The 24951-nt window shown below is 40.5% G+C and overlaps 1 protein-coding gene and 1 pseudogene across 1 annotated transcript in view; both read right to left on the bottom strand.

The window, feature by feature from the left end:
• Nucleotides 1–4944: 4944 nt before the first annotated feature.
• The window catches only part of ANK3 (ankyrin 3), a 329557-nt gene continuing 309550 nt past the window's right edge, over nucleotides 4945–24951 (bottom strand). The window contains 2 exon segments of the mRNA XM_060126942.1: nucleotides 4945–6363; nucleotides 20180–20270. Coding sequence (XP_059982925.1) covers nucleotides 20202–20270 — 69 coding nt within the window. The 3' untranslated portion in view covers nucleotides 4945–6363; nucleotides 20180–20201.
• Nucleotides 14115–17558, bottom strand: LOC132507259 (non-histone chromosomal protein HMG-17-like; annotated as a pseudogene).

Here is a 24951-nt window from a genome sequence, read left to right on the forward strand (position 1 = left end):
CGTATCTTCTGCCTGACTTGTCTATTAATTGTGGGTTATGCTATACTAACGAATGACTGAAGAATCTCAGTGGCTGACTAGAAAGGTTCATTTCTGGCTCACACTGCATGCCCAGTGTGGGTCGACTGAGGTTCGTCTTCACTGCAGGCCAGGGAGCATTCCCTCTGTGGAGCAACTCTGGTGTTGAAGTAAGAGGAAAGGGAGCATGAAGAAAAGTACACTATCTACATGGCCTTGAATGGGTTACGGTTTCACAGGCTTTTCCTTAGATGCTCATTATTTACTTGCTTTCAGCTCCACCTGGCAAGGTGCACCAACCACGACGGCAGCGTTAGTGAGCCAGGCTGGGAGGCAGCTCTAGCACTGCTCTTTATTGCACTCAAGCATTGACTTCCAGAGGGTGGGATGTACGCCCAGACTGCGCATCAGTGTGTATTGCAGCATCGCTGGGTTCTGGCAAGACGACCGTAAAGAACAATAAGTGATGAGGCCTGTGAAAGGTATTTATTATACCCTCTATGCATCCAGCTTTGCTCTTGGGACTGTGGAAAACACAGTCCTTGTTCTTGGAAGTGCCAGATGCCCAGAGGAACCATCAAGGATGTAGACTCAATGAGTGCTGGGTACTCACGGGGTACTCGTTTAGTTCACCTGAGCTACCAGCGTGGGTTGGCATCAGCGGGGGAGGCTTGGTGAGGCCATCAGAATTAGGGGGGACTTGACGTAGGGAAGGTAAAGAACACGGAACATGAGTTGAAAGTTTCAACTGTTTTCACCTAAATTTAGAATCTTTGGAAGCAAGATGGCTTGTATTCTCTTGTAGAGTTTTAAAAATACCTTTGAAATGTTTTAAAGTTTTCTACCGAAATTGATACTTTTGTCAGGCTCGAGTCTCACTTAACTGTGAAGAGCAGGTGTGCGCAGGGGCTGCCTGAGCAGCATGGGCCGTTCCTCTCCATCCGTCACGGCCTGCCCTGTTCTCCGGCATGCACTGTTGCGGAGGGGCTGCTAGGAGTTTTGTTTCCACAAGTCATTCCAGGGCTTCCTTTCCCGAGGAGCCCTAGATTTAGATTTCACACAGAAGCTACTTATGTCCTCCTCATTTTGAAGGCAGTGGGCAGGAAATTGATGTATCCTGTCCCCAGGAGAGCACCTGAAAAGTGGCAGGCAGTGACTACACGTTGTTGAATGAGATGGATGGGTGGATTTGGAGAAGCACATGATTCATCTTCCTCTTCCCAGTCACTCAGTCTTCTATTCCATCTTCTTATTGGCCCTGAGACAGGATGAAAATGAGGTAGATGTTTGGCTTGCCGTAAAGAAGGAAGAATTTAAACAGGCTCTCATCAATTTGCCTTCTTCTCCTTCCTCCCATTAGCTCAGAGACTGGGGATAGAAATGAATAAAGTAGATTGAGTTTTAGAAGCTATAGGGTAAGGAGGGACGGTGGTGAACAGTAAAACACAGGTTGTCCAAAGGAGGCAGGCGTGGTTCAGCTCTACCTGGTTGTTGTCCTAAGGCATTTCAGGAACAGCATTGTCACTTCTTCAGATCTTAAAAAGAAGCTGAAATCCCCTTTTCATCTACAGTCTCCTGATTTTTTAAAAATGTTGGTTTTTTTCAAACTCTTTGTGGTCCAAACAAAGCATTGCTGTAGGCTGGATTTGGTCCAGGGGCTTCTAGGGTGTCATTTCTGGACCTCCGGTCCTTTACGGGCCTAACGCTTAGCAACGCTGAGGTGGAGCTCTTGAGGTGGTCAGACTTTTTAAAACTTTTGGATATTATGTCTGAAAGAGAGGAGGCTCAGCTGACTTTTTTAATAGAGACGAGGGTTCATGATGGGTTCTTCACTCTCTCGCCTGGTTTCTCAGCGGCCTGTCAGTGAGGAGGACTAAAGCCCGTGGCCGTGGGAGAGATGCTAATTCAGCAGTGTGTCGGACATGCTGTTTGCTTACGAGGTAAACCCAGGTATTTAAGACTTTGTGGCTAACAAGGGGATTGTGCACCTGGAAAGGGCTAGTGCAGGACGGTGACACAAGTCAGTCCTTGGTGAGTTAAGTCATTAGAATCAACAACAGTGTTTTCTTTTGATTCACAGCTTGCTTGAACCTGTAAAGGAAGTGGTGCACAAGATGGTGCCCAGAGTAACATTTCCCATTTACTGTTCCTTGCCCTTTGACATTCGTCGATGGATTCATTCATGTACTCAGTGCGTGTTTTTTGAGTACCTATGTATGAGGTGTCAGGCAGTATTCTAGGTTTTGTGGATACAGCAGAGAACAAAACAAAGTCCCTCCCTTCAGAGTGCTGTGCAGTGTGGTGTGAGGACCTGGTGGTGTGCCTCACATGCTGGAACTCTTTTGAAAAGCTGGCAAATCATCATTCCTTCCCAGCTCTCAGAATTACGCCCTTGCTTGAGTTAGATGTCAGGAGAAAAGTGGCAGTTGAGGATGGCAGGGGAAATTAGGCCAGGAGATCACCTGTTTTTCTGGATGTCCACAAGATGTTCTAAGGTGGTCCTGGAGAAAAAGCCCTAATAGTCCTTGCGCCTGGGGTGCCTCCTGTGGCCCAGTGGTTCCTCACTCCTTTCGAACCCCCTGAGGGTATTCATCTCTGCTGTGCTTGGGAAGGCCTCTGGAATTGGTGAGGAGTCTCAGGATGTCCTGTTGGAAATGCAGCCCTCAGGGTGTTTATTCCTTAACACAGGAAGCACCAAGGGATAATTTCTTCACTGCAGGTTCACCTAGATGTCGTTATCATTCGTAGCCGTCAGTCATTGAGTGTAGCAGATATAATGGCAAATTTCTTTTTGCTCCTATGTTGAACTGTCTGCATTTAATTCTCTTGAAAAAAGGGAAAGCTATTGGGCCTGTTACTAAGAATGCTCGTCCGAGTCCACTCTGTTATTTATTGACTGATTTTGTATTGGTGCATGGTTAGCCGGATAACCTTTTGTCTCTGTTATTGAAAGAACTCTTGTAAAGTTGGCCTCGAATCCCAGGGTTGGAAATGTTTACTTATGGCCTGTTTGATGATTAATTCGTGAAAGAGAAGCAGTACCATATGACCAGGAAACCACACACCTTTTAATATGCCAGGGCCTCTTTAACAGATCAAGAGCATCCACAAGCAGACAACTTTCTCTGTTTGTTTATTTGCCCTGGAAAAAAACACGTCTTGATGGGATCCCAGGATGGTACCAAAATGAACATGGTGGAACATCAGGAGGCCAAGGCAGAATTTATTAATAGAAGGCTGGCTGCTTGTGTGTTCAGTGAAGTAGATCCCTCTTAGAAATGGTGAAATAACCCTGCACAGTATATTGCCATAACTTGGCAATACAATAATGATAATACCTTTAAATGTAAGAAACTCAGGAGTTTGGTAGGATTATAAAATTGAAAAACACAGCAAATATCAGAATCTGTCAATCACAGTTCATTTTTTTTAACAGCAATGTAAATCAAGGAAAGCTAAAATACATTTTCATAAGCTAGCAGGCTGAAGACTGTATACAACGCATGCCCACATTCAGTCCATGCACACATATATAAATATATACATATACCTATGTATATGCAAATAAAATCGTGATTATCCTACTTTGGATACTTCCCTTTTTGAGTAAATTTATGAACTTTTGCTTGGCCTGAAGTTTAGCCCATCACGTGTCCCTAAAGTCAAATTTTCAGGTATATAAACATAACAACCATTTAATACCCAAACAAGTACACTTCACTGAATTTCTAGTTCAGGGTAAATACCTTTCTGTCAAGGACTGTGAGTCAGAAATTCATAACACTTAGATGGGAAGTTAGGATACCTGGATTTTAAAAAATCTTCCTGGGGTCTCGGCTTGCTCATCATAAGATGATTTTGATGCTGGGCTGAGGGCGCCCAATGAATATCTTTTTATTGGGGATGCCGTGCAAATGCAGTCTAGCCCCATTCTTTATGCACAGTAGATTCCCTATACATGTGTTCTGCATTGATACTGAAACCTGACTGGGAACAACTTGTCCCGTTTGGCAATAATCCTAAATGACAGAAAACCTGTGACATTGCTGGATGGCTCTAAGCACCCACTGAATATTTATACAGGGACGATTACTATCAAAGACAGTATCTACTTCATAAAGTTGTTATGAGGACTGAGTTAATAAACGCAACATACTTAGAATCGTCTGGCATTCTGTGAGCATTCCAGTTGCAGCAATGGTGATGACACTTGCTCCTACCACCATTACTATATGCCAGGCTCTGGGCTAGAATAAAAATGAAAACAGACACGGTCTCCGCCTTGTTGAGTTCATCATGTAGTGTGTGATCACAGACTCCAGCACCTACAGGCCAGCCAGGGCACTCACAGTGTGAGAAGTGGGGACGGGACTGTGGTGCCTGGAGACCCCAGGCCTGGCTGGAGCGGGCAGGGGCAGTGTGGCCCAGCAGGTTGGGCCTTCTGGCAGTGAGACTTGTGGTTGCTAAATCTTGCTTTTCAAGAGAAGTTAGAAATTTGGGTTATTATGTGAAATCTCCCAGCTCACAAGCAGGGACAGTGAATGTCAATTTAAAAACGATTGCTTTATGGGCTACAGACAGCTGCTGTCTGAATGGTTCCTGGAAGTGCTCTTGTACAACTTCTGTACGCGCCAGCTGTTACAGCCCCAATTCTCCACGTTTTGGGGGGGCAGCTCATACCAGCTGTGGGCAAAGATCACTTGTCAGTCAGTCTGTAATTGTTGGCTTCTCAATGAAATGCACAGAATTTGTGTTAAGTTGGGAGTTGGCAGGGCAGGACTGAATGTTGGGGACTATCTCTTTAGTGACCACAGAGGCAGAGGCACGAAACGGGCTGGTGAGGAAGACGGCTGCGGCCAAGTGACAAGGAGTTAAGACAATTACCTTTTGCCAGAGAACACAAGGACACTGTAGAGCACAGATAGGTGAAGAGTTTAACACAATTTATTTTATGCTTAAATAATCGACTAGGTCATCCAGTGTATGGTTTCTCATACATATGTCATTAGAGCTATGTGTCAATAAATGCTGATTTTATATGAATATAATCAACAAATTAAAGAATTTCACCAAAACCCAAATAAAAATGCCCTTTAAAACACAGCAGCCTTATTAACCTAATATGACATGGCTAGAATGGTTACAAATGATTGGCTTACTGAAAGGTGTCTACATCTTACAGCCAGTACACGATACAGGAATAAGTTTACAGCGTGCTGCCATTCTACTAGCTAAGAATTTCTGTGCAGTCCACTGAAAATACCCCTGACAGGGGCCTCTTATGAGCACCATCCACCTCTAAAGCGGCAAGCATTACCCTTTTAAGCACTACCAGCACCCCCCTCCCCCTAAAGCAACTACCGTATAGGGTTTTTTTTTTCATTTTTAGGTCATTTCATTGAAAAATTGGCAATAGCAACAAATATTAGATGAAGGGCTTTGTGTTTACAGATAAAATCTTCTGTGTTGCAGTATACTGTAGTGTTTGCAAAATTGGAAAAGATTTAATCAAAATAAGGTGATACACATGCATCAAAATATTAGTATTCTGAAGAAAAATTTTTTTCACAGAACTACAGAATTCCTCATTTTGGGAATTATTTAAATTTGCAGCAGATTTTAAAGATTTGTTTTTTAAAATCAAGCTAGCAGTTTTGCGTATACAAACATTATAATTGCTAATATACAAGAATCGGTGAAGATCCCCCTACCCATCACCCCTCCTCCTTCTTTTGGGGTGAAGTCACTTGAGACCCCCGTTATGTTAAATGCATCTGCAATATTCTCTTTGTGTTCTAAGAGGCAGTGCCTTATTGACATTTATTCCATTTTTTCTGTTAGAATTTATACAGTGTTATTATTTACAGCAAAACTATAGATGTTTTAAAAAAGAAACAAATAGTGTTTATACCCTGACAGTTTGGGTCCAAGAAAAATAAGGCGAGCTGTTGTGGATTTTTAGTAATTTTAGTGTTTCTCCATGATTTGATCATTCCATCTCCTTCTGTCTCTTCTGGCGGCAGGAATTTCTTCCTTTTGTAAATGACACCAAATTACTTGAGATAAACTGGTAACAGCATGGCTTCTCGTATATACACTGCATTGCTAATTGCACACGTGCCAATCCTGGGAATGAAAGTGAATTTTCATGCTCTGTAAATTGGCTCATGCTAAATTAAAATGTGGGTGGTTTTCTTTTCCTTTTTTTCTTTGTGCATAAAAAAAAAAATCATGCCATTAATGTGTGGAAGCAGCAAACACACACACCCTTCTCCGTAAATTTTTACTTCCTGCTGACTTATCTTCCATGAATTTCTCAATACTGGCAATAAAAACAATATGATCCTGTGGATAGAGAAACAATAGGTGGTGAGTTTAGCTTCCCCCCCCCTTCCTTTTATTTATTTATTTATTTTAAAGAACTTGCCAAAATCTTCCTTGCCATTCAGCAGAAATGCCTCAGAGAATGGGGGCCCTCGACTTCTTAATGGGGTGGTTTAACATACTTTTGACTGAGGCGATTTGCTAGATGCCTCAGGGAACAAAGCCCTGAAGTGTGCTAGAAAGCTCTTGGAAGGCAATGACCTTCTCTGGGTGACCCTGTCCCCTCCACAGAAGATCGTTTCCCGTATTAGGGGTTTCAGGGATGGAGTCGGAAAGATCCTCTTCTAGTTCTGAAGTCTCTGACGCTCAGGTCACTCACTCAGGTACTGGGGAAAGCCATTTGCAGACCTCTGGGCCTCAGTCTTATCTGTGAAGTAAGGAGGCTGACAAAGGTGCTCTGAGATTTCCATCCAAATGTCTGGGGTTTTCAAGGGCACACGGGGCCAGGGGTACGGAGTCAGGATGCAGCATCTCGGTCATGCCTCTATGTTGTAATGGTAAACCTCTCACCCTGCAAAATGCAGCCTTTCAAGAAGGGAGAACAGTGTCCTTACTTCATTTACTATGAAATTGCTTTTCCATATGCAAATTCAAATGAAAGACTATCTTCTGCCATTGCAAAGAATACCTTCCCTTCTCCTGCCTCATGTCAGTCATGACAGGATAAATCAATTTTATTTGAGCTTTTTCATGGACACTCCACTAAGAACATCTTGCCCTACTGGATAATACCTGCATAAAGTTATCAGTGTTTCAGAGCCAGTCTTAATAAGTCAAAATAAATCAACATCCTTTGGCAGAGGTTTTCATACTCTTGTGCAGTATTGTTCTTGGTAGGAACTCCTCCTCCATAAAACAAAGTTCTTCCTTCGTATGTCCCTTCCTCCCCAGCAGTGTGAAAGGGTGACACCTGAATGCCTGCCCGAGAACAAGACATAGGCCCTAGAGAAAAGGCGAGTCAGGCAAGATGAATTTTGGGAACAACCCTGTTCACTCCCATACATGCAACAGACTATTTTTGCAGGTCCAGGAGAACCTCTAGAATTCTGCTTCTGTTGGGGCCTAAAAGTGTTCTCAGTGACCTTGAGGTTTCTTACTTACCCCAGACAAGTTTCTTTCCCTTTAAGGTGGGTCACCCAGGCTACCTTGGCTTCTGTAAACATGTTAGTACAGCACTTCCTCTGTCTGCCCCACCATGGTCCTGCCTTCCTTTTTTGTATTAAAAGTGGCACTGACCTCCATGCCCCAGGTCACTAAAGCTTGGAGCCAAGAATATCAAAGTATCAATTCCTTCTGGGGTGATTTCAACACCTGCCCCACTCCCATGACTCTGCAGAGGTTCCAGAGAAGGAAAGTGACTCATTTGGGCAGGCCATGTCCCAGAGAATGTGCAAATCCGAGTAAGAAGATCAGGATTTTCTCACCTCTGCTTTTACCATCTATTCCTAACCTTCCAGGCACCAGGCTTCTCAGACGCTCCTATGATAATGTTACCCTGGTGATCTCACTTTGTTTTCTTAGGGAGAATTCTTAGCAATTTTTTTCTAATTGACCCTCCCCCCAACTTTTTACAGCTTAACTGATATATCATTTATATACCATATCATTCATCTATTATATATAGCTTGATAATTTTTAGTAAATGTATATAGATGTGCAGTCATCACTACAGCCCAGTTGAACTTTTTTTGTTTTGCTTCATCTTCCAAAAACCAGTCCAGCTTCCCAATTAATCTTGCAATAAGAAGCAAGGTCTTTCTCTTAGCACCTCAATGCGCGCGAACATTATCTTTCTAGAAATAGTGGATATGTTTCTATAATTAAAAAAAACTATTATGCCCATTTATATTCAGGTATAATGTGGGTGATAGTTTAAAGGGTTGGGTGTTACTTGCCCTTATAAATCTCTCTTGTTCTTGGTCACGCAATCAGGGTGTGTAGGCCCCAGCTACACGGGGTGCAGGAAGGTTATTCACTGGGCAAAAGCCTATACCAAGTACAGTGTTGCACAAAAAGCATGAGCGCTTTGGCTGACTGGCTGTGGACCTGTTACAGAATACTGACAGTGTATAAACTGTGATGAGATCGCCATCTGATGGAAAGGTGCAAGGGCAGGATCCATCAAGATGACATTTCAGAAATAGAATTTGAGTCATCTTCTCTTTCCGGGTTTAGACAGTGGATCTGAGAGAGAAGCATTTGCATGGAGGAATCTGTCCTTGGGTTTTCATGCTTTTCAAACCCAAATGTAGTGGAAAACAAGGCAGAAAACCAATCGTTCCATTTAGTCATTTCACTATACATTTTTTAAAATTTTAAGAAACATTTAAAATATAGAAAAACAGCTATTCATCGAATTCTCATGGTTATATTTCAGGTTATATTTCACAGATGAATGTTGTACTTTCCATGTCACATTTTCAAGTCAGGAATATATTCAGGTTAAAACCAACCTTTCCTCTATAGGTTCACATACTGGTGGTATTTAGCCCCTAGTGGCTAGCTAAAACAAACCCACCAACAACCCCCCCCCCCCGCTCCACACACACCCCCTTACGCCTTTAGCGCTCTGCAGTTCATCCCAATAAACCTTTTCATGCTTAATGACCATACTCTCCACTGAAAAGCACTGTTTGACAATCTCCACTGCTTCTCAAACTTGGGTACACATTAGAATTATCTGGGGAGATTTAAAAAATCCCAGTGTCCAGGCCACTTCCCTTACCAGTTTATTTAGAATTTCTTGGGGGTAGTGCCCAGCATCAAACACTTAAAAAAGAAAACCAAAAAACCTCTGTAGATGATTCCGATGTTCGGCCAAGATTAAGGGCCAGTGATACATTCTGGAGCAGCACTTCCCAAAGCTTAAAGTGCATACGTATCACCCCGGGATCTTCAAATGTGGATGCTGGTCGAGGAGTCAGGGTGAGCCCAGAGATGCTGCGTTTCTAACAAGACTCCCAGGTGATGGCGATACTGCTGGTCCACAGACCATACTGGAGGGTCTAGAGGATCTAGACTACAGGCCAGTCATCAGCCCGTTGGTTTCTAACTTCCTTTTCTTTGCTCACGATTTCATTATCCACTTATAATCCCCTGCTGTCATCTTCATTTACCTCTACCTTCTCTTTACTCTTCAGGTGTGTTTCAAATGCCATCTCCTTGAAAGTGTGGTCTATCTTCTCCCTAGTGAGATCCACCTTTGCAGGCTCTTTTTTTTTTTTTTAATATTTATTTATTTATTTGGCTGTACTGGGTCTTAGTTGCGGCATGCAGGATCTTTAGTTGCATGCAGCATGTGGGCTCTACTTCCCTGACCAGAGATCAAACCCAGTCCCCCTGCATTGGGAGCGCAGAGTCTTAGCCACTGGACCACCAGGGAAGTCCCTGTAGGCTCACTCTTACTCATCTTTAAAGACTTAGCTGTGTTATGCCCTAAGGAAAGTCTTTTCTGATATGCCTTCCCTATAGCCCACTGAGAACAGAGAATTTGTTATTCTAGTTCTCTTCCTAACCCACCTCTCTCTTTCCTTTCCTTCTCCTTTTCTCTCTCTCTTCTTAAGGAAGTCATGGAGCTAAAAACATTTTTTCCTAAGCATTAATTCTAACTACTTTATGTAATCATAATAAACTACTGCACCATTTAAAAATAATTCCCAGTTTGTGTAGATTTGTTCTTCAACTAATACCAATAAGTGGGACTTAATTTTTGTTTGTTCTTTTCTAGTGACTTGTGATTAAAAAAATATCTGAGGTCACAGGGCCAGTTTTACAAAAATGAAAAGTAATTACTGGTAAAGTACTGATGTACATGTTGGCTATAGAAGAAAAATATAACCCTAATAAAGTTGTATAGTTAACTTAGTAGTACAACTAATAATGTTGTTATTATTAACAGGCACTGTTCTAAGGTGGAACTCATTTAATCCTAATAACAGCGAGGTACTATCTCTTCCATTTTACAAATAAGAAAATATAGAGCCATACAGCTATTATACTGGTGGCACATTTAGTACATGGGCGAGCCAGAATTGGAAGTCAAGCCACCTGGCTCTAGACCCCTGCTTTTGGTTAATTAGGGATTTTTTTAAAGGGAAAGAAAAATGAAAAACACTACATAAAAACATTATCTACTTCAGATGGATTCTGGAAAAGATTCTGGAGGGCAGGGTCCTGAATCTGGAGTGAAGCAATTCAGACCATAGTTCTGACTTCCTGGAAGCAGAATCAGGAGGTCTAGGTCACAAACCAAACATGTCATTTATTAACTATAGCTTCGGCGATTTTGCTCTCTCTCCTTAGTAAAGAGGAATGAGAATACCTATTTTCATGATTTCCCAGGGCTACTGTGAGAAACGAGTCATAGGAAATAATTGAAAGTGTTCTGAATTATAAACCGACGTGACACGCAGAGGACTTCAGCGCTGCTGCTGTCCCGACCTCTCCCCCCGTTGTGTTCTAGCACACCTGGCGGCTGCTGCTCTGTCCACTGGCCTCCTGAATCCAGGCTCTTCGGGTGCTAGTCTCGGGTCTTGTCTCACCTCTCTCTTTTTAAAAAATCTACATCATTTTTAAAGAACTGAAGTAGAGTTGATTTACAATCTTGTGTCAGTTTCACGTGTACAGCACAGTGATTCAGTTATATATACATATATATTCTTTTTCAGATTCTCTTCCATTGCAGGTTATGACAAGCTATTAAGTAGAGTTCCCTGTGCTATGCAGTAGGTCCTTGTTGTTTACCTGTTTTATATACAGTGGTGTGTATATGTTCATCCCAAGCTCCTGATTTATCTTCCTGCCCCCACCTCTTAGCACTACTAATAATAGCTGAATTTACTGAGGGCTTACTATGGGCTTGCCAGTCACTGTTAAGTGATTTACATGGATTCACTTGTTTAATTCTAACGACAGTTCTGTGAGATATGTTACTCTTATCCTAATAGAGGCGAGGAAATTAAGGCACAGAAGTGAAATAAGCTGGCTAAGCTTACACAGCTAGTAAGCGTGTGATTTACGTTCACTCAGGCCACTTCTGTAACCACGTTAAGATTGCTAGCCCAGATTTCTCTTCCTCATCACTGACGAATATTTAAGGCACTACAGATTGACCTATTTCAGTCCCGAATTTTGTTTTCCTTTTCTTAGCTTCTATATTTTTGTTAGTAGTTACACACAGGATCACAACCCTCACTCCCTCTATGGAATTAATCTGGTTGTTATACTTCTGAAATGTCCCTCACATCAGCCCTCTCCTTTCTGTCGTCTCTGCCCAGGATCAGGCCCTCATCCTGTCTCATAACTGGGGTCCTCGTGTTCAAACTCTCCTCACCACTAACTCCCTCTCCTACCACTAGGGTTACCTAAATCCCAACTGACTGTATTATTCTCCTTCGACAACACTTCCAGTGGTACCTTACTGTCTCTGGGATAAAGGCCAAACTCCTGAGCATAGCACATATCACACTGCCCAGTCTTAAATCCTACCCTTTCTTCAAAAGCCAGTTCAAATATGCACTTCAAGAAGCTTTGCAGGATCTCCTCCATTGGTGTTTACTACATCTTCCAGTGGATTCTCCTAGCGATATTTTTATATCTTTTATCATAGCTCTGTGCTTTGATTTGTGTAACTTACTATCATGTTTGCCTCTTGGACTAGACTGTACAGTTATATGCCCTCAAGTGAGTGGTGATGCTGGGGATAATGTCTTTTTTTTTTTAATATATTTTTAAAAATTGAAGTAGAGTTGATTAACAATGTTGTGTTAGATTCAGGTGTACAGCAAAGTGATTTAGTTATATGTATATATATTCTTCTTCAGATTCTCTTCCCTTATAGGTTATTACAAAATATTGAGTATAGTTCCAGGTTCTATACAGTAGGTCCTTGTTGATTATCTATTTTATATACAGTAGTGTGTATATATCAATCCCAACCTCCTAATTTGTCCCTCCCCCTCTCCTCCCTTTGGTAACCATATGCTTGTTTTCTATGTCTGTGAGTCTCTGTCTTGGAAATAAGTTCATTTGTATCTTTTTTTTTTTTTTAAGAGTTCACATATAAGTGATATCATATGATATTTATCTTTGTCTGGCTTACTTCACTTAATATGATCATCTCTAGGTCCATCCATGTTGCTGCAAATGGCATTATTTCATTCTTTTTTTAATGGCTGAGTGATATTAGGATAATGTCTTCAATGCTGGACTCCCCCGACCACCTACACAGTGTGTGTCACAAAGTTAAGAAGTAAAGGGGCTCTAAATGTGCATGGTCAGTTATTTACAAAAGCTTATCAGCTAATCTGCATTATAGGAAAGTTTCTTTCATCCACTGATACTAAACTGCATGGATTAAAATATTTTGGGTAAAACCAAACAAATATACTAGAGGACCAGGGGCACAGGGGAAAAAATGAGCAAGAACCAGCAGAAACAGTCCTGCACTGGGTTCCAATTTAGAATTATTATACACAGAATATGAGAGAACTACATTTATAATGCATAAAGGAATAAAAGTAAGATTAGAAATATCTTCAGAAAAGAATATGCTATGAAAAAAATTTAAAAGTATATACTAGAGGGCCGAGGCTGAATATGATTATAGATTAGAGGAGCTAGCACAGCTTGGAGATCTCTAGGAAGGAAGAGGTCAGAGGCAACCTTTTACAGCTCTCTATTCCTCTTCAAAATGTTGTTCTTTGGGGCTCGATCCTGAGCCCCTTCTTTGCTCACTTTCACTTTCTCCCTAGGTAATCACACCTATTCTCTGGTGTTCCCTTTCTCTGATATTCAGTATTCACCTCTTTAGTGATAACACTCACATTTTTATACGCCTAGTCCAACCTTTCCTCAAAGCTCCAGACTTGTGTATCGACAAAAGCCTGAGTGCTTGATATTCTTCTTAAAACCCATCCTGTTTCTTTTTCCACCGCCCACCTGCTTACCCTTGAAACCTTGAGTCAAGGCATCATCCTTGACTCAACCCTTCTTCTCCATCCTAACCCCAAGCCATCAGATACTGTTGACTTTCCTAAAACTGCTGCCCAGGTCCTAGCCCTGCCACCATGGTGGCTTAGCTGGACTACAGCAATAACCTCCTAGCTCACCTCCTTCAGTTTATTCTTGTTTTCCCTCCAATCCTTCTCTACATAGCTGGTGTGCTTAAAAAAATAAGTAAAACATCAGGTCAGACTCTTGCTTGAAATCTTTCAAAGGCTTCACATTTTTTTTAGAATGAAATCCAAATCCTATATTCTGGCCTATGATGAGGCATTTCTCACTTCATCATGGGCCTGCCTCACCCCCCACCAGCTCATCAGGCTCTGTTACACTAATCTTCTTTCATTTCCTCAAACGTGTTAGGCCTTTTCCTGCCTCAGGGCTCTTGCACACTTTGTACTCTCTGCTGGAGTCCTCTTCTCCTTCTCCCCATTCTTTACATTGTTGGCACCACCTACGAGGTCTTAGCATAAATGTCATGACTTCCGAGGGACTTTCCCCAGCCCCCAAGTCTAAATATGTTTCTGTGCTACTCTTCCATTGGATCTTGGAGTTTGCATTTTTAGCCCTTAAACAATTCATGTTCCATCTCTTTCCCCCTTGCATGCTGAGAGATGCAGAAGGGCAGGGGCCGTGGAGGTTTTATTCACCACTGTATATTATTACTAGCCTTTTCGCTCTAAACAAGGTGGAAGGTCAAGTCCTTTTTTTTTTTCCAAACTGTATCCAGCTTTATTAAAGATACTTTTCATAAACAATCGTGGTATTTCAGGCAGGACATGGGCAGACAATCGTTAACAGTATACAACTTTCAAACTCCCTTTTGCAATGGACTGCCAAAATCAGAAAGCCACTATAAAACCCCATGAAGTCTTCATGTGATGCTCTGAACAGGGCAAGTTTAGAGTGAGGGTTGACACTTCACATTTAGTATGTTTAACAACTTTTCACAAGCCGACCCTGACTTTCAGGAAATGGAAATGAAAATGGCAAAAGTATCAATCTGAAGATCTACAATCTAAAAAAGGAGCCGCTGCTCTTTTGAGGGACGCCATCTCAGTGGTGACAATGCAAAGTCCAGATTGCCTGACATACTGGTAACCAACTTTGGGGGGTCAGGTTCCAGCAGGTCTCTGGGTTTAAGAGAGTCAAGTCTATGCTGAAGGTGGAGAGGGAGAAGAGGACATAAAAACTAATTTTAGTTTTTCCACACCACAAGGCGTTTGTGCCAAGGTGGCTACTGTGTATCAACATCAAGGAACCCCTCCTTCCTGGGAACCAGGAGGAAGTCTCTCAAAACCAGATGGGAAAGGTGTTTCTTTCCCCTGTCAATCCAGCTTCAGAGACAATCTATTAGTGACATGTGCTCTTCCCCCCAAAAAACAATGAAGTGTTCTGTATGCTAACAACATAGCTTAAAAGAAAAAAAAGTAAAACAAAATTCTGCATTTTTATAAAACTTGATTAAAAAATAGTATTTCAAACTGTACAGTCACCAGAAGTACACAGTTGTCAAAAATGCACACTTCACTTGGCCTCTCCAGCACCCTCAGCTTTCTATGCCTGGTCTGTTTCGGCATCTCCGTTTTCTGCAGGGTTATTCCCATCCTTGCCAGCATCAGCTTTCCCCCTTTTCCTTTTGGGTACCTTCTCTCCCTTCTTTGCAGGGGTCTTTTTAGGCTTGGGCTCTGGCTTTGGAGGAGCAGGTTTAGCAGATAACCTTGCAGGTCTTCTCTGTGGTTCACCTTGGTTTTATCTCCTTTAGCATCCCCTTCAGCCTTTCTCTTGGGCATGGTGGTGACGGCGGCGGGACGTAGGCGCTGGACACGGGGATTCAGTGGCGCGCGGCTTTGGCCAGTCCAGGGGTCGCTCTCGCCTCTTCTTCACACTGCTGGCCAAGTCCTTTTTAAAAGGCGTGAATTAAATGAGTCAACTTTTTGGCCTCAGATAAAGTGTTTCCCCCGGCAAGCCTCGTGCTGTTGCTGCTGCTCTTGGCTTCCATGTGGCTGTGAGATACTGAGCATTTCCCTAAAAGAGGTTTACAGTACAGCTGTTCCAGTCTTTTCCATCGTGTGTCTGGGGTACCTCCGTTGTCACAGCCTCACTAATCAGCTCTCTAATGGTATTTTTGAAGGTTATGGCTATGAAGTTTTGCTTTATTTAAAAAAACAAAACCAAAATGAGTATTTTCACTGTGTATTGTATGAAGAAATTAACTACAGTTTGCGTTTGTACGTAAATTTGATTCAAAATTTGCTTTTAGGTTTCTGATAATCATCAAGTACTATTCAACTATTATTTTGAGTAATAGTTAAGAGCTAGGCTCTGGTTAAGTTAAAATTTTATCCTTTTGCTCATTAACTATAGGACCTTGGGTAACTCATTTAATTCTTCTAAGCTTCAGTTTCCTTGTTTATTAAAAAAGACATAATAGTACTTATGTTATAGCATTGTTTTGGGGACTATATGAGGTAATGTATGTAATGATCTTACCTAGTACCTGGCATACAGTAATCTTTTATAGAATATGACTATTATTATTATTATTCTAACTAATTTTAGAAAGACAGCTTAGTGGAATCGGACACTAGGTGAAGTGTCAATAATCTTGAGGCCAAGTCCTAGTTCTTCCAGTCACAGCTGTTTGAAAGAAGAAATGTCAGATGACCTCTCCAAGCCATAGTATCCTCATCTGTAAAAGGCAGCAATCAAAATCGGTCTCCTCTTCCTGGAGGCTTGTTTGAAGGATTAAATAAGACAAAAATGTAAACGCGTTTTATAAACTATAAATCACTATATATTACGTATAAATTTTATACTTATTTTAAGCCATCAGCTTTTCCCTTACATTAAAAATAGGATGGCTGTGACTCAGTATTAAAGAAAAGCAGGTATAGGGTTCAGATAGCTCAAAATTCAACTGGTTAAAAAATGCAGAATAAAAATTTTGATGTCACCATCTGAGACTCAGTGAAACTGGGTCACATTCCATGTGCTTAGTTGTTCTTTAAAAAAAAAAAGCCAGCAGGGCCATAAGAACTTTCAATATACTTGCAAATTGATTTTTCCAGAGCACACATTCAGTGTCCTGGAATTCCAGGCAGTCTTCTTGGACTCATTTCCTAAATTCACTTATGAAAGGCAAATACCACCCTGGAGAGTAAAATGAGGCTTGCAGTCAAATCACTGTTCTTTCCATCTGACACATTAAGTTTGCTTTATGCTGAAGCTATTTTCACATTCATATGAATTCTCCTAGTGAGTTTCTCTGTCCTTTGAGTGGTGTAGCAAGTGAGCCAAGGCCCTGCCAACTGCTTTACAGGGTGGATTATTTATCATCTTAAAGTCTCTTGTACATTTAGTGACCTAGTCATTTCTGTATTAATTCACTCTAAAGGACCCTGGAAGCACAGCACTGTCATATATTTTTTGGTATCATTTATTCATAGATATTAGATATATATTACTCTAGAAAAATGGCTCAGCTGGTGTCGATAACCTTTTTGGTTCTGTCCCACCCAGAGTCTGAGTCTATTACTGAACAAGTTGCTAAACTTTTAGGGGCATACTAAAGCTGACTAAAGTCTCTTCTAGGTTTTTTTTTTTTTTTTTTTGCGTTATGCAGGCCTCTCACTGTTGTGGCCTCTCCCATTGCGGAGCACAGGCTCTGGATGCGCAGGCTCAGCGGCCATGGCTCACGGGCCTAGCTGCTCTGCGGCGTGTGGGATCTTCCCGGACCAGGGCACGAACCCGTGTCCCCTGCATTGGCAGGTGGACTCTCAACTACTGTGCCACCAGGGAAGCCCTCTTCTAGTTTTATTTAATTTATCAGAATTGCTTAAACAGCAATTTAAGACTGCAAAATCATGCTTAGTGTTTTATTAATCTGCTGTATAGCCAAAGCAGTCTTGAGAAAGAAGAACAGAGCTAGAGTTATCATGCTCCCTGACCAGACTATACTACAAAGCTACAGTAATCAAAACAGTATGGAACTGGCACAAAAACAGACACATGGATCAATGGAACAGAATAGAGAGCCCAGAAATAAACCCACACACTTATGCTCAGTTAATCTATGACAAAGCAGGCAAGAATATACAATGGAGAAAAGACAGTCTCTTCAATAAATGATGTTGGTAAAACTGGACAGCTACATGTAAAAGAATAATATTAGAACATTTTCTCACAACATATTAAAAAAAAACCCTAAAAATAGATTAAAGACCTAAAAGTAAGACTGGAAACCATAAAAGTCCTAGAAGAAAATATAGAATACTCTTTGACATGAATTGTAGCAATAATCTTTTGGATCTGTCTTCTAAGGCAGAGGAAACAAAAGCAAAAATAAACAAATGGGACAGAGGAGTGGATAAAAAAGATGTGGTACATATATACAATGGAATATTACTCAGCCATTAAAAATGAAATTCTGCCATTTTCAACAACATGGATGGACCTGGAGGGTATTATGCTTAGTGAAAGAAGTCAGAGAAAGACAAATACTCTGTTATTACTTATATGTAGAATCTAAAACATATCCAAATGAATATAACGAAACAGAAATAGACTCACAGATATAGAGAACAAACCAGTGGTTAACCAGTGGGGAGAGGGAAGGCAGGAGGGGCAAGACACGGGTAGGGGATTAAGAGGTGCAAACTACTATGTATAAAATAAATAAGCTACAAGGATATATTGTATAGCACAGGGAAATATAGCCAATATTTTATAACAACTTTAAATGGAGTATAATCTATAAAAATTTTGAATCACTGTGTTGTACCTCTGAAACTAATATTATAAATCGTCTACACCTCAATTTAAAAAAATCTTGTATATGTCTTTTACCAGATTCAGCTGTAAGACACGCATAATGGGTGGGTTCATTCTAGATATTGCTACACTGATGTCATCCTTAATTTTCTCATCTCTCACCCTTGTCATCTGACAAAAAGCAATTCATGTCGCTATCTCTCGAGTCAGCCTACCTCTTACCATCCTTACTGCCCAAGACAGCATCTTCAGTAGTTTAATAGGTTTTCTGCTCATCCATTATTGCCACCTCCAATTCATTCTGTGCCCTGCAGCTAGAGTGTGTGATGAGAACCTAAACTTTTAGTGAAAAAAGGCTTATGAGGCCCGGATATTCCGATTTTTCCTACCTCTCCAGACACAATGACAAAACCTTCTGCAGGCTACACCGACCTGTTCTCCTTTCTTGTTTCTTCCCAGTTCTGGCCTTTGCAGAACGCTAGAGCCTGTGCCTAGGAGGCTACCCCAAACACCATCAAATTTCCTCCCCTTCATCCAGATGAATCCTGTTCATCCTTTAAAACTAATCTCAAGCATCATTTTCTTAAGGAAACCTTCCCTGTCACCCTCAGACCAGGTCAGATCTCCAGTTAACAGGGTTGAGTGTGTGGGCTTCAGAGGCAGCCTGTTAGGGTTTGTATCCTGTTTCTGCCACTTTTTATTTAGGTGACCTTGGGCAATTTGGGGCCTGTTAAATGGGGATGATAAAGGCACCGATCCAAGTGAATTAAATGAAGAGTACACCTGAAACACTGGAAGAGTACGTATGGATAGTAAATACTGTTACTTCCAGAGCACTCTGCAGTTCTTAGGAGTTTTCTCAATGCCTTAAATACTGAAGTGACTGACTACCGTTAAATCTCCAAAACGTAAGGTCAGCGAGGGCCAGTACCTCCCTAGTGCTGTTTACAGATGATTTCCCAGTGCCTAGGCAGAAAGCGTCACAGAGAGGAAGGGAAATAAATCTTTAAGTGAATAAATAAAGAAGAAGCTGTTTTTGGAGGTGGAGGGATTAAGAATTTCTTTGGGCCTTAGTTACAGTTACCTTGCATACAAAATTTGGGGCAGTGAGACTCTGTGATTTCTCAATTCCTTACAGCAGCACTCCAAGTACCAGGATTCTGGTAACTGGGGAACAGTTGATGAGTGAAAGTGGAAACTGGGATCTGTTTGCTCTTTGTTACTTGGGGCTAGGAGAACTGTTGGTGAGCAGCCCTAAAGGACTCATCCTGCTTTACCTCACAGACTTACACAGAGCTTTTCAAAGCTCTATCAATGGGCTTTTGAATTGTAGCTACATAGAAAGAAACAGCACAAAGTTCAGAAAACAGTGTTAGAGGAAAATATCCTTCTCCGTGAAGAAAAGTTCAGACAACCTTAAACAAAGCTCACTAAACATTTTAACTTAGAAAACATAGCAGTGCCATTAACCTCCTATTTCATTTGCTTTGGTTTATACAGAATATATGAAGTAGGATATAGGGATTTTGCTCATTTAAGCTTGGCAACCACTGTATTTCAACCAAAATTATATTCTTAGGTGCTGTTGTGGTAAAATGGTGAAAAGCTGGTCAATACAAATCTCCAAATACATTTGTATGAACTGTTTGTTGCCAAATAGTCTTCCTGTTAGATTGAATAATGCTACTGCACTTCATACTGAGCCTTCGCTCTTAAGACTCAAGATCACTATTTACATTTGCTTCTGCAACCATCATTTATATTTAAATTCCTAATTTGTGAAGAGGTTTATGGACTGTGAGCTAGAGACCTTGGTTTTCGTGTGCAGATGTACGTGTACATGAACATGAAAATGACCACCAACTGCTTGTTGGATATTCAAAGCTGCAATTCAGTGAAAAAGAGAGGAAGGGGGTGGCGGGGGGATGGAATCACTTATTTGGTGAAATTAGAAGTTTCACAGGAAGTTACGTCTTACTGTTGTTGATAAGAGCACACTTACCACCTTGACTGACCATTTACTGTTATGAGTGACTCTTCTTTTCCACATGCCGGATTTCTTTCTTCGTCTTCATCTTATAACCTTCTCCCTGCTTTAAAAGGAATGTACACGTTAAGATTTCATGGTGAAAGGGTTTTCGTTAAAAAGCAGTTTCCATTCTGGTCCCTTGAGGCTGGATTAGGATAAGCGAAACACAGTTTCAAGTACTTTGTCACTTCACGTCCCCAAATATAATCTATTTGCCTTAACCACACAGCTCAGCAGCATCAGGGCGAGTGGGAGAGCACCGTCAGAAGGAATACGTTACTGTACGTCACAATAATTCAGTAGGTTAGTGATCACTCAAACAACTGGACAGCCTGTCCAGTTCCTGTAAAACTAGAAGAAATCATCACTAAAACTCTCAAGGCACTCAAACCCCAATTATAAAAATATTAGTAAGTTATAATTTATGCCTTTTTAAGCCAGCAGAATGTTAAATAATCTGTTGTAATGAGACTGAAATTTCTCAGTAAAGCACTAATCATGAACTAAAGACCATGGAAATGCTGTTGAGCTGAGAGACTTTTTCCTTTTTAATTTGTGGAATTACCAAGCCCGTCCTCTTACTCCAGACCAAGCAGGCATCCCTTTTCCATAAAATAAGACCTGTCTTCACCAAGCACCAAGGACACACTTCTCTGAGAGCAAAGTGGTTGCACAGATACTCAGCTTTTACCCTCTTTATAATGGAAAACACAGTAGCCTTTCCAATTTTCTGATTTACTCCTTCTGAGAAATTTTCAGTTTACTTTTTTCTTATGTAAACACAGGCTATTGAAGTATCTGTTTTTTAAATGAAAAGGGTAAAGGTCTGAGAAAGGGAAAGAAATGAAAAATAACCAGAGATGTTTTCTGTGGGAGCTAGAGGTTCACTTGCTGAGTTACACTGCTCAGCGATGACTTTAGTTCTTTAACTGGCACAGTGGAAGTGGGCTCTTATTAACCCAGAGAGGAGAATCCGCCTCAGGTTAAGATGGGGGAATTCACATTTCCCTGTCGAATATGCTGGAAAGAGAAAATGTATAGATTAGATGTAAGGATTTTGAGACGAGCTTTTTGTCATTCTAACTTTTAGTTAAACCCTGTGCATTGGCTGGAAACAAGTGCTCTCTCTCCGGGTCCCAAGTAGGCTGCAGGTAAAGCACTGGGCAGGGGTGGGGCATGGCCGAGGGGTTTGGTGGTGGCAGAGGGTTTTTAATTTTGTCTCCCATGCTCGAACCGGCATGTTCCAACCTCCATGAATGAAATGATCGCTGTGAAAACTCTGAAGATAGTAAGAGTATATACTGTTAAAGAATGTTAGGAAGGAAAATCTTTTTCTTTGACCCTGATCAAATGCACAAGATGTCAAAAGCAGCAAATGCTTCAAGCTGCCACACTGCAGACGCCAGCCTGTTAGCAGCCTATTCTAGAGAGTTCACAAAGCTTTTATTCTCTACTTTCTTTACGACAGTCCCTCTCCATTACCACGTCATCATATTTTCTCTCTTGTGGGATAACAATTCGTCTTAGTACTTTCCGAGTGATCTGTAGGAAGCAATAGTGAAAAGGAGAGATTTTCCTGTTTTCTATTTTAAGAGGTGACACTACAGCAAACAAATAGTAGAAAATCTAAACCCCAAGAGAAGCATGAAACCCCAGTGATGATTACTTTTCTGGTGATGAGGTTGCCTTCTTCATCAGTAAACTGTTCTTCTGTGACTGATTCACCAGGAAGGTTTTTTGCTTCCTCTCCCTAAAGGATGTGGCATAGAGATTAGCAACATACTAGATGGATAGATCTCCACATCACTCCATACACCACACACATGCTCTGTGGCACTTTAGAAAAAGAAAGTATAAACTCTACTTGCAATTCCAGGGCCAGGGGAAAAGGCTGACTCCATGGATGGTTATTTAGCAGTCAACAACATCCAAAGCATTAAACCTCAAGTATGTACAAGAATGATGGTTAGCAACAAACTCCAAGAAGGAAGAATTTGAAAATATGTAATCACAGAATACAGTTATACATAGACAGACAAACAAAAAGGTTTCATTTGTTGAAAAAAGATTTAGCTAACGATTAGAGCTCTAATTAGATCATTTCACTTTGGATAATGTTTCTTCATTAGTCCTACGAAATCTCTCATTTTGGTGGATTTCCTTTTGTCTGATTTGAATTGAGGTAGCACCTTAGTTGGGGTGTTAATCACCCTTTGTTAGTTTGTTAAATTTAAAAATTCCTTACTAAAGGCAATATTTTTTCAAATACTATGAGAAAAGTTCAGAGTACAGAGAAAACCTTATTTTTTTCAGACTGAGCCTTTCATAAGTTGTAAATGAGAATAATTAATGTCTGATGAAGTACATAGTTTCAGAATATTATCAAGTGAATGAGTCTTATGTGATGACTGATTAATTACTAAAGGAATGTAAGACGACAGCCTTTCAGTTAGTGACTGCTATCTGATTTAGAAGGGGAAACTGTCAAGGATCTTCCTCTGGTGAGTTAACAAAAAAATGGGATAAATTCTTAACTTGCCAAGTGGCATCATATTTTCCTGCTAATAGGCAGGTCAGTAGATTTAGATGGCTCCTTAATGTCTATTAGCTCTATGATTGTAGGATAAGGAAAACCACTGAGAGAGCAGACATAGGGCTGTATTTGTAACACATTACCTTCTTCACTGGTGTCAACTTTAGGTCAGTCTCACTTACAGTTTTGGGGAACAAGGACAAACATCTTAAGTGCAGACCCATTCTAGAGACCTACTGACTTGTTAGTCATACTTCTTTTGTTGAAGAGGTGAACTGTACAGTGCTATAGTACTGTGTACTATAGTTACTGTACACCTGTAGGTTTTTTAGGAAAAATGGCAAATCACAAAGAAGACAGCTGCATTTCTGGGAGAGCCAGGATTCTAACCCTTTCAGTGTTATCGTCATGGGAAAGGTAGTAGCTCTGTTAATTTTGTCAGTGCCAGCCAATGGTGAGAAAATTCTATGATTGTTTTATGTCACAACCAGTAGAAAGGCAGTTGTGGTTTAAAATAACAGAGTAGAGACTGAAACACTACCTTGTTTTGCTAACAAAATTCTGTTTTTGTTCTTTTTTCTTTCTACAAAGTGACTTTGTATTCTTACAGATTGTGGGCTCATAGGTCCTGGGTGGGATATTTGACTCATTTTACCTCACTGTGGTATAAAGATGAGATGAAAATAAAACACGATGTTTCTTGCTGCTCTTGTTTGCTTCAAGGTTCACCTTGAACCTTGCCTATGATTAGTTTCAATTAGCACAGTTAAGCGAGGGAAGGAAATTGGAAAAATGTAGAGGTCTCCTGCCTGAATGCACTAAAATCTGCAACACGTTCTTATGGGAGTGTTATTTATGTTTCCTATGGTTGATTTCATATACCTGGAAAGAAAACAATTTCATTTTATTTTACAAGTAAAGGCTTAAAGACAGCAGAAAAGCCAAAAAAAGGGTCATGAAAAGTTTCACTATAGTTTAAACATGTATAAGTGAGATATGTTTGAACTAACTCTTGCACATTTCTAGCTCTTTGAGTGTTAAGACAATTCCAGGATCCCAGGAAAATCCATTAAAATAGTATACTATTACGAATGTTATAAATTGACCCTTTGGTGGGGAAAGATGCCAATTAATTTGCAGACAGTCTCTGAAATGTGAAGTGGGTATTTTTATAAGCATAGCGAATACATTTAAGTACATTGATTTATATTAATAGCCTTAGAAAAAAGCAAAGCCCTAGTTATAAATAACAAGCCATATAGGTTGTTGAGATCTGCTGTGGTATGTGGGCATTTTCATTATTTCCTACTGAAAATTCATACTGCTTATGTATAATTAAAGGTGAAGATACTTCTCTTAGTCTTAATGGGCACTAACTATAGTCAACTAGTGCTTTACATAAGGTCAAAATAAGATATATGATTATGTAGAAACTCACTAAACTGAGGGAGTGGATTAGATAGTAGTTGACTGGATAGATAGGAGAGTTCGTAAGGAGTCACAAAGTACATTAAAAAAAATTTCATCTATCTTTAATTCTGTCAGGTACATTGGAGATCAGGTGTTACCAAGGAGAGGTCTTTAGGGCCTCTCTTTAATGAGAGAAAATAATCTCTAATTAGTTTCTAAGTTCTTGAAAACCTTTGTACTTTTAAGTAAATAAAATTTCCCCGCTAGTTTTGGTGATGGTATTATTTTTGGCAACACCTACCCGCACTTTTTTCTTCCTATTTCAAAGGAAAATTACAGTACGTATGGTGTCACAGTATCATTCCTGGTGGCCACCTTTGTGAAGACTACTGTACTTTCCTTTGGACCCCTGCTGGAAACATAGCATTTTATAATTTTTATTCCTCTCTCCTTCTTGAATAAAATGAAAAAATAACATGAAATGTACCAATTTCCTTCGATGTACACAACATTAAAACTTGAACTTTCAAAAAAATGAGATGAGAGAAACTATATACATAAACTTAGCAGATTACTAAGCAATATGTATTCTGAGAAACCCACTTGCTGGGGATGTATGTGTATATGTATATAGCACATGTATATTCTATATACACATACATATTGGTATATGTATATAAAACGATCTGAAGCTTGTGAACAATAGTTACCTTGTTCCATAACAATGGTTATCTGAAGCTTGTGAACAATGGGAAGTGGAATGGATAGATTGAACTTTTTGTACTTTTGAGTTGTTTGATGG

The sequence above is a fragment of the Lagenorhynchus albirostris genome, chromosome 16 (genome assembly GCF_949774975.1).
Source record: "Lagenorhynchus albirostris chromosome 16, mLagAlb1.1, whole genome shotgun sequence".
In the NCBI taxonomy this organism is placed as follows: Eukaryota; Metazoa; Chordata; class Mammalia; order Artiodactyla; family Delphinidae; genus Lagenorhynchus; species Lagenorhynchus albirostris.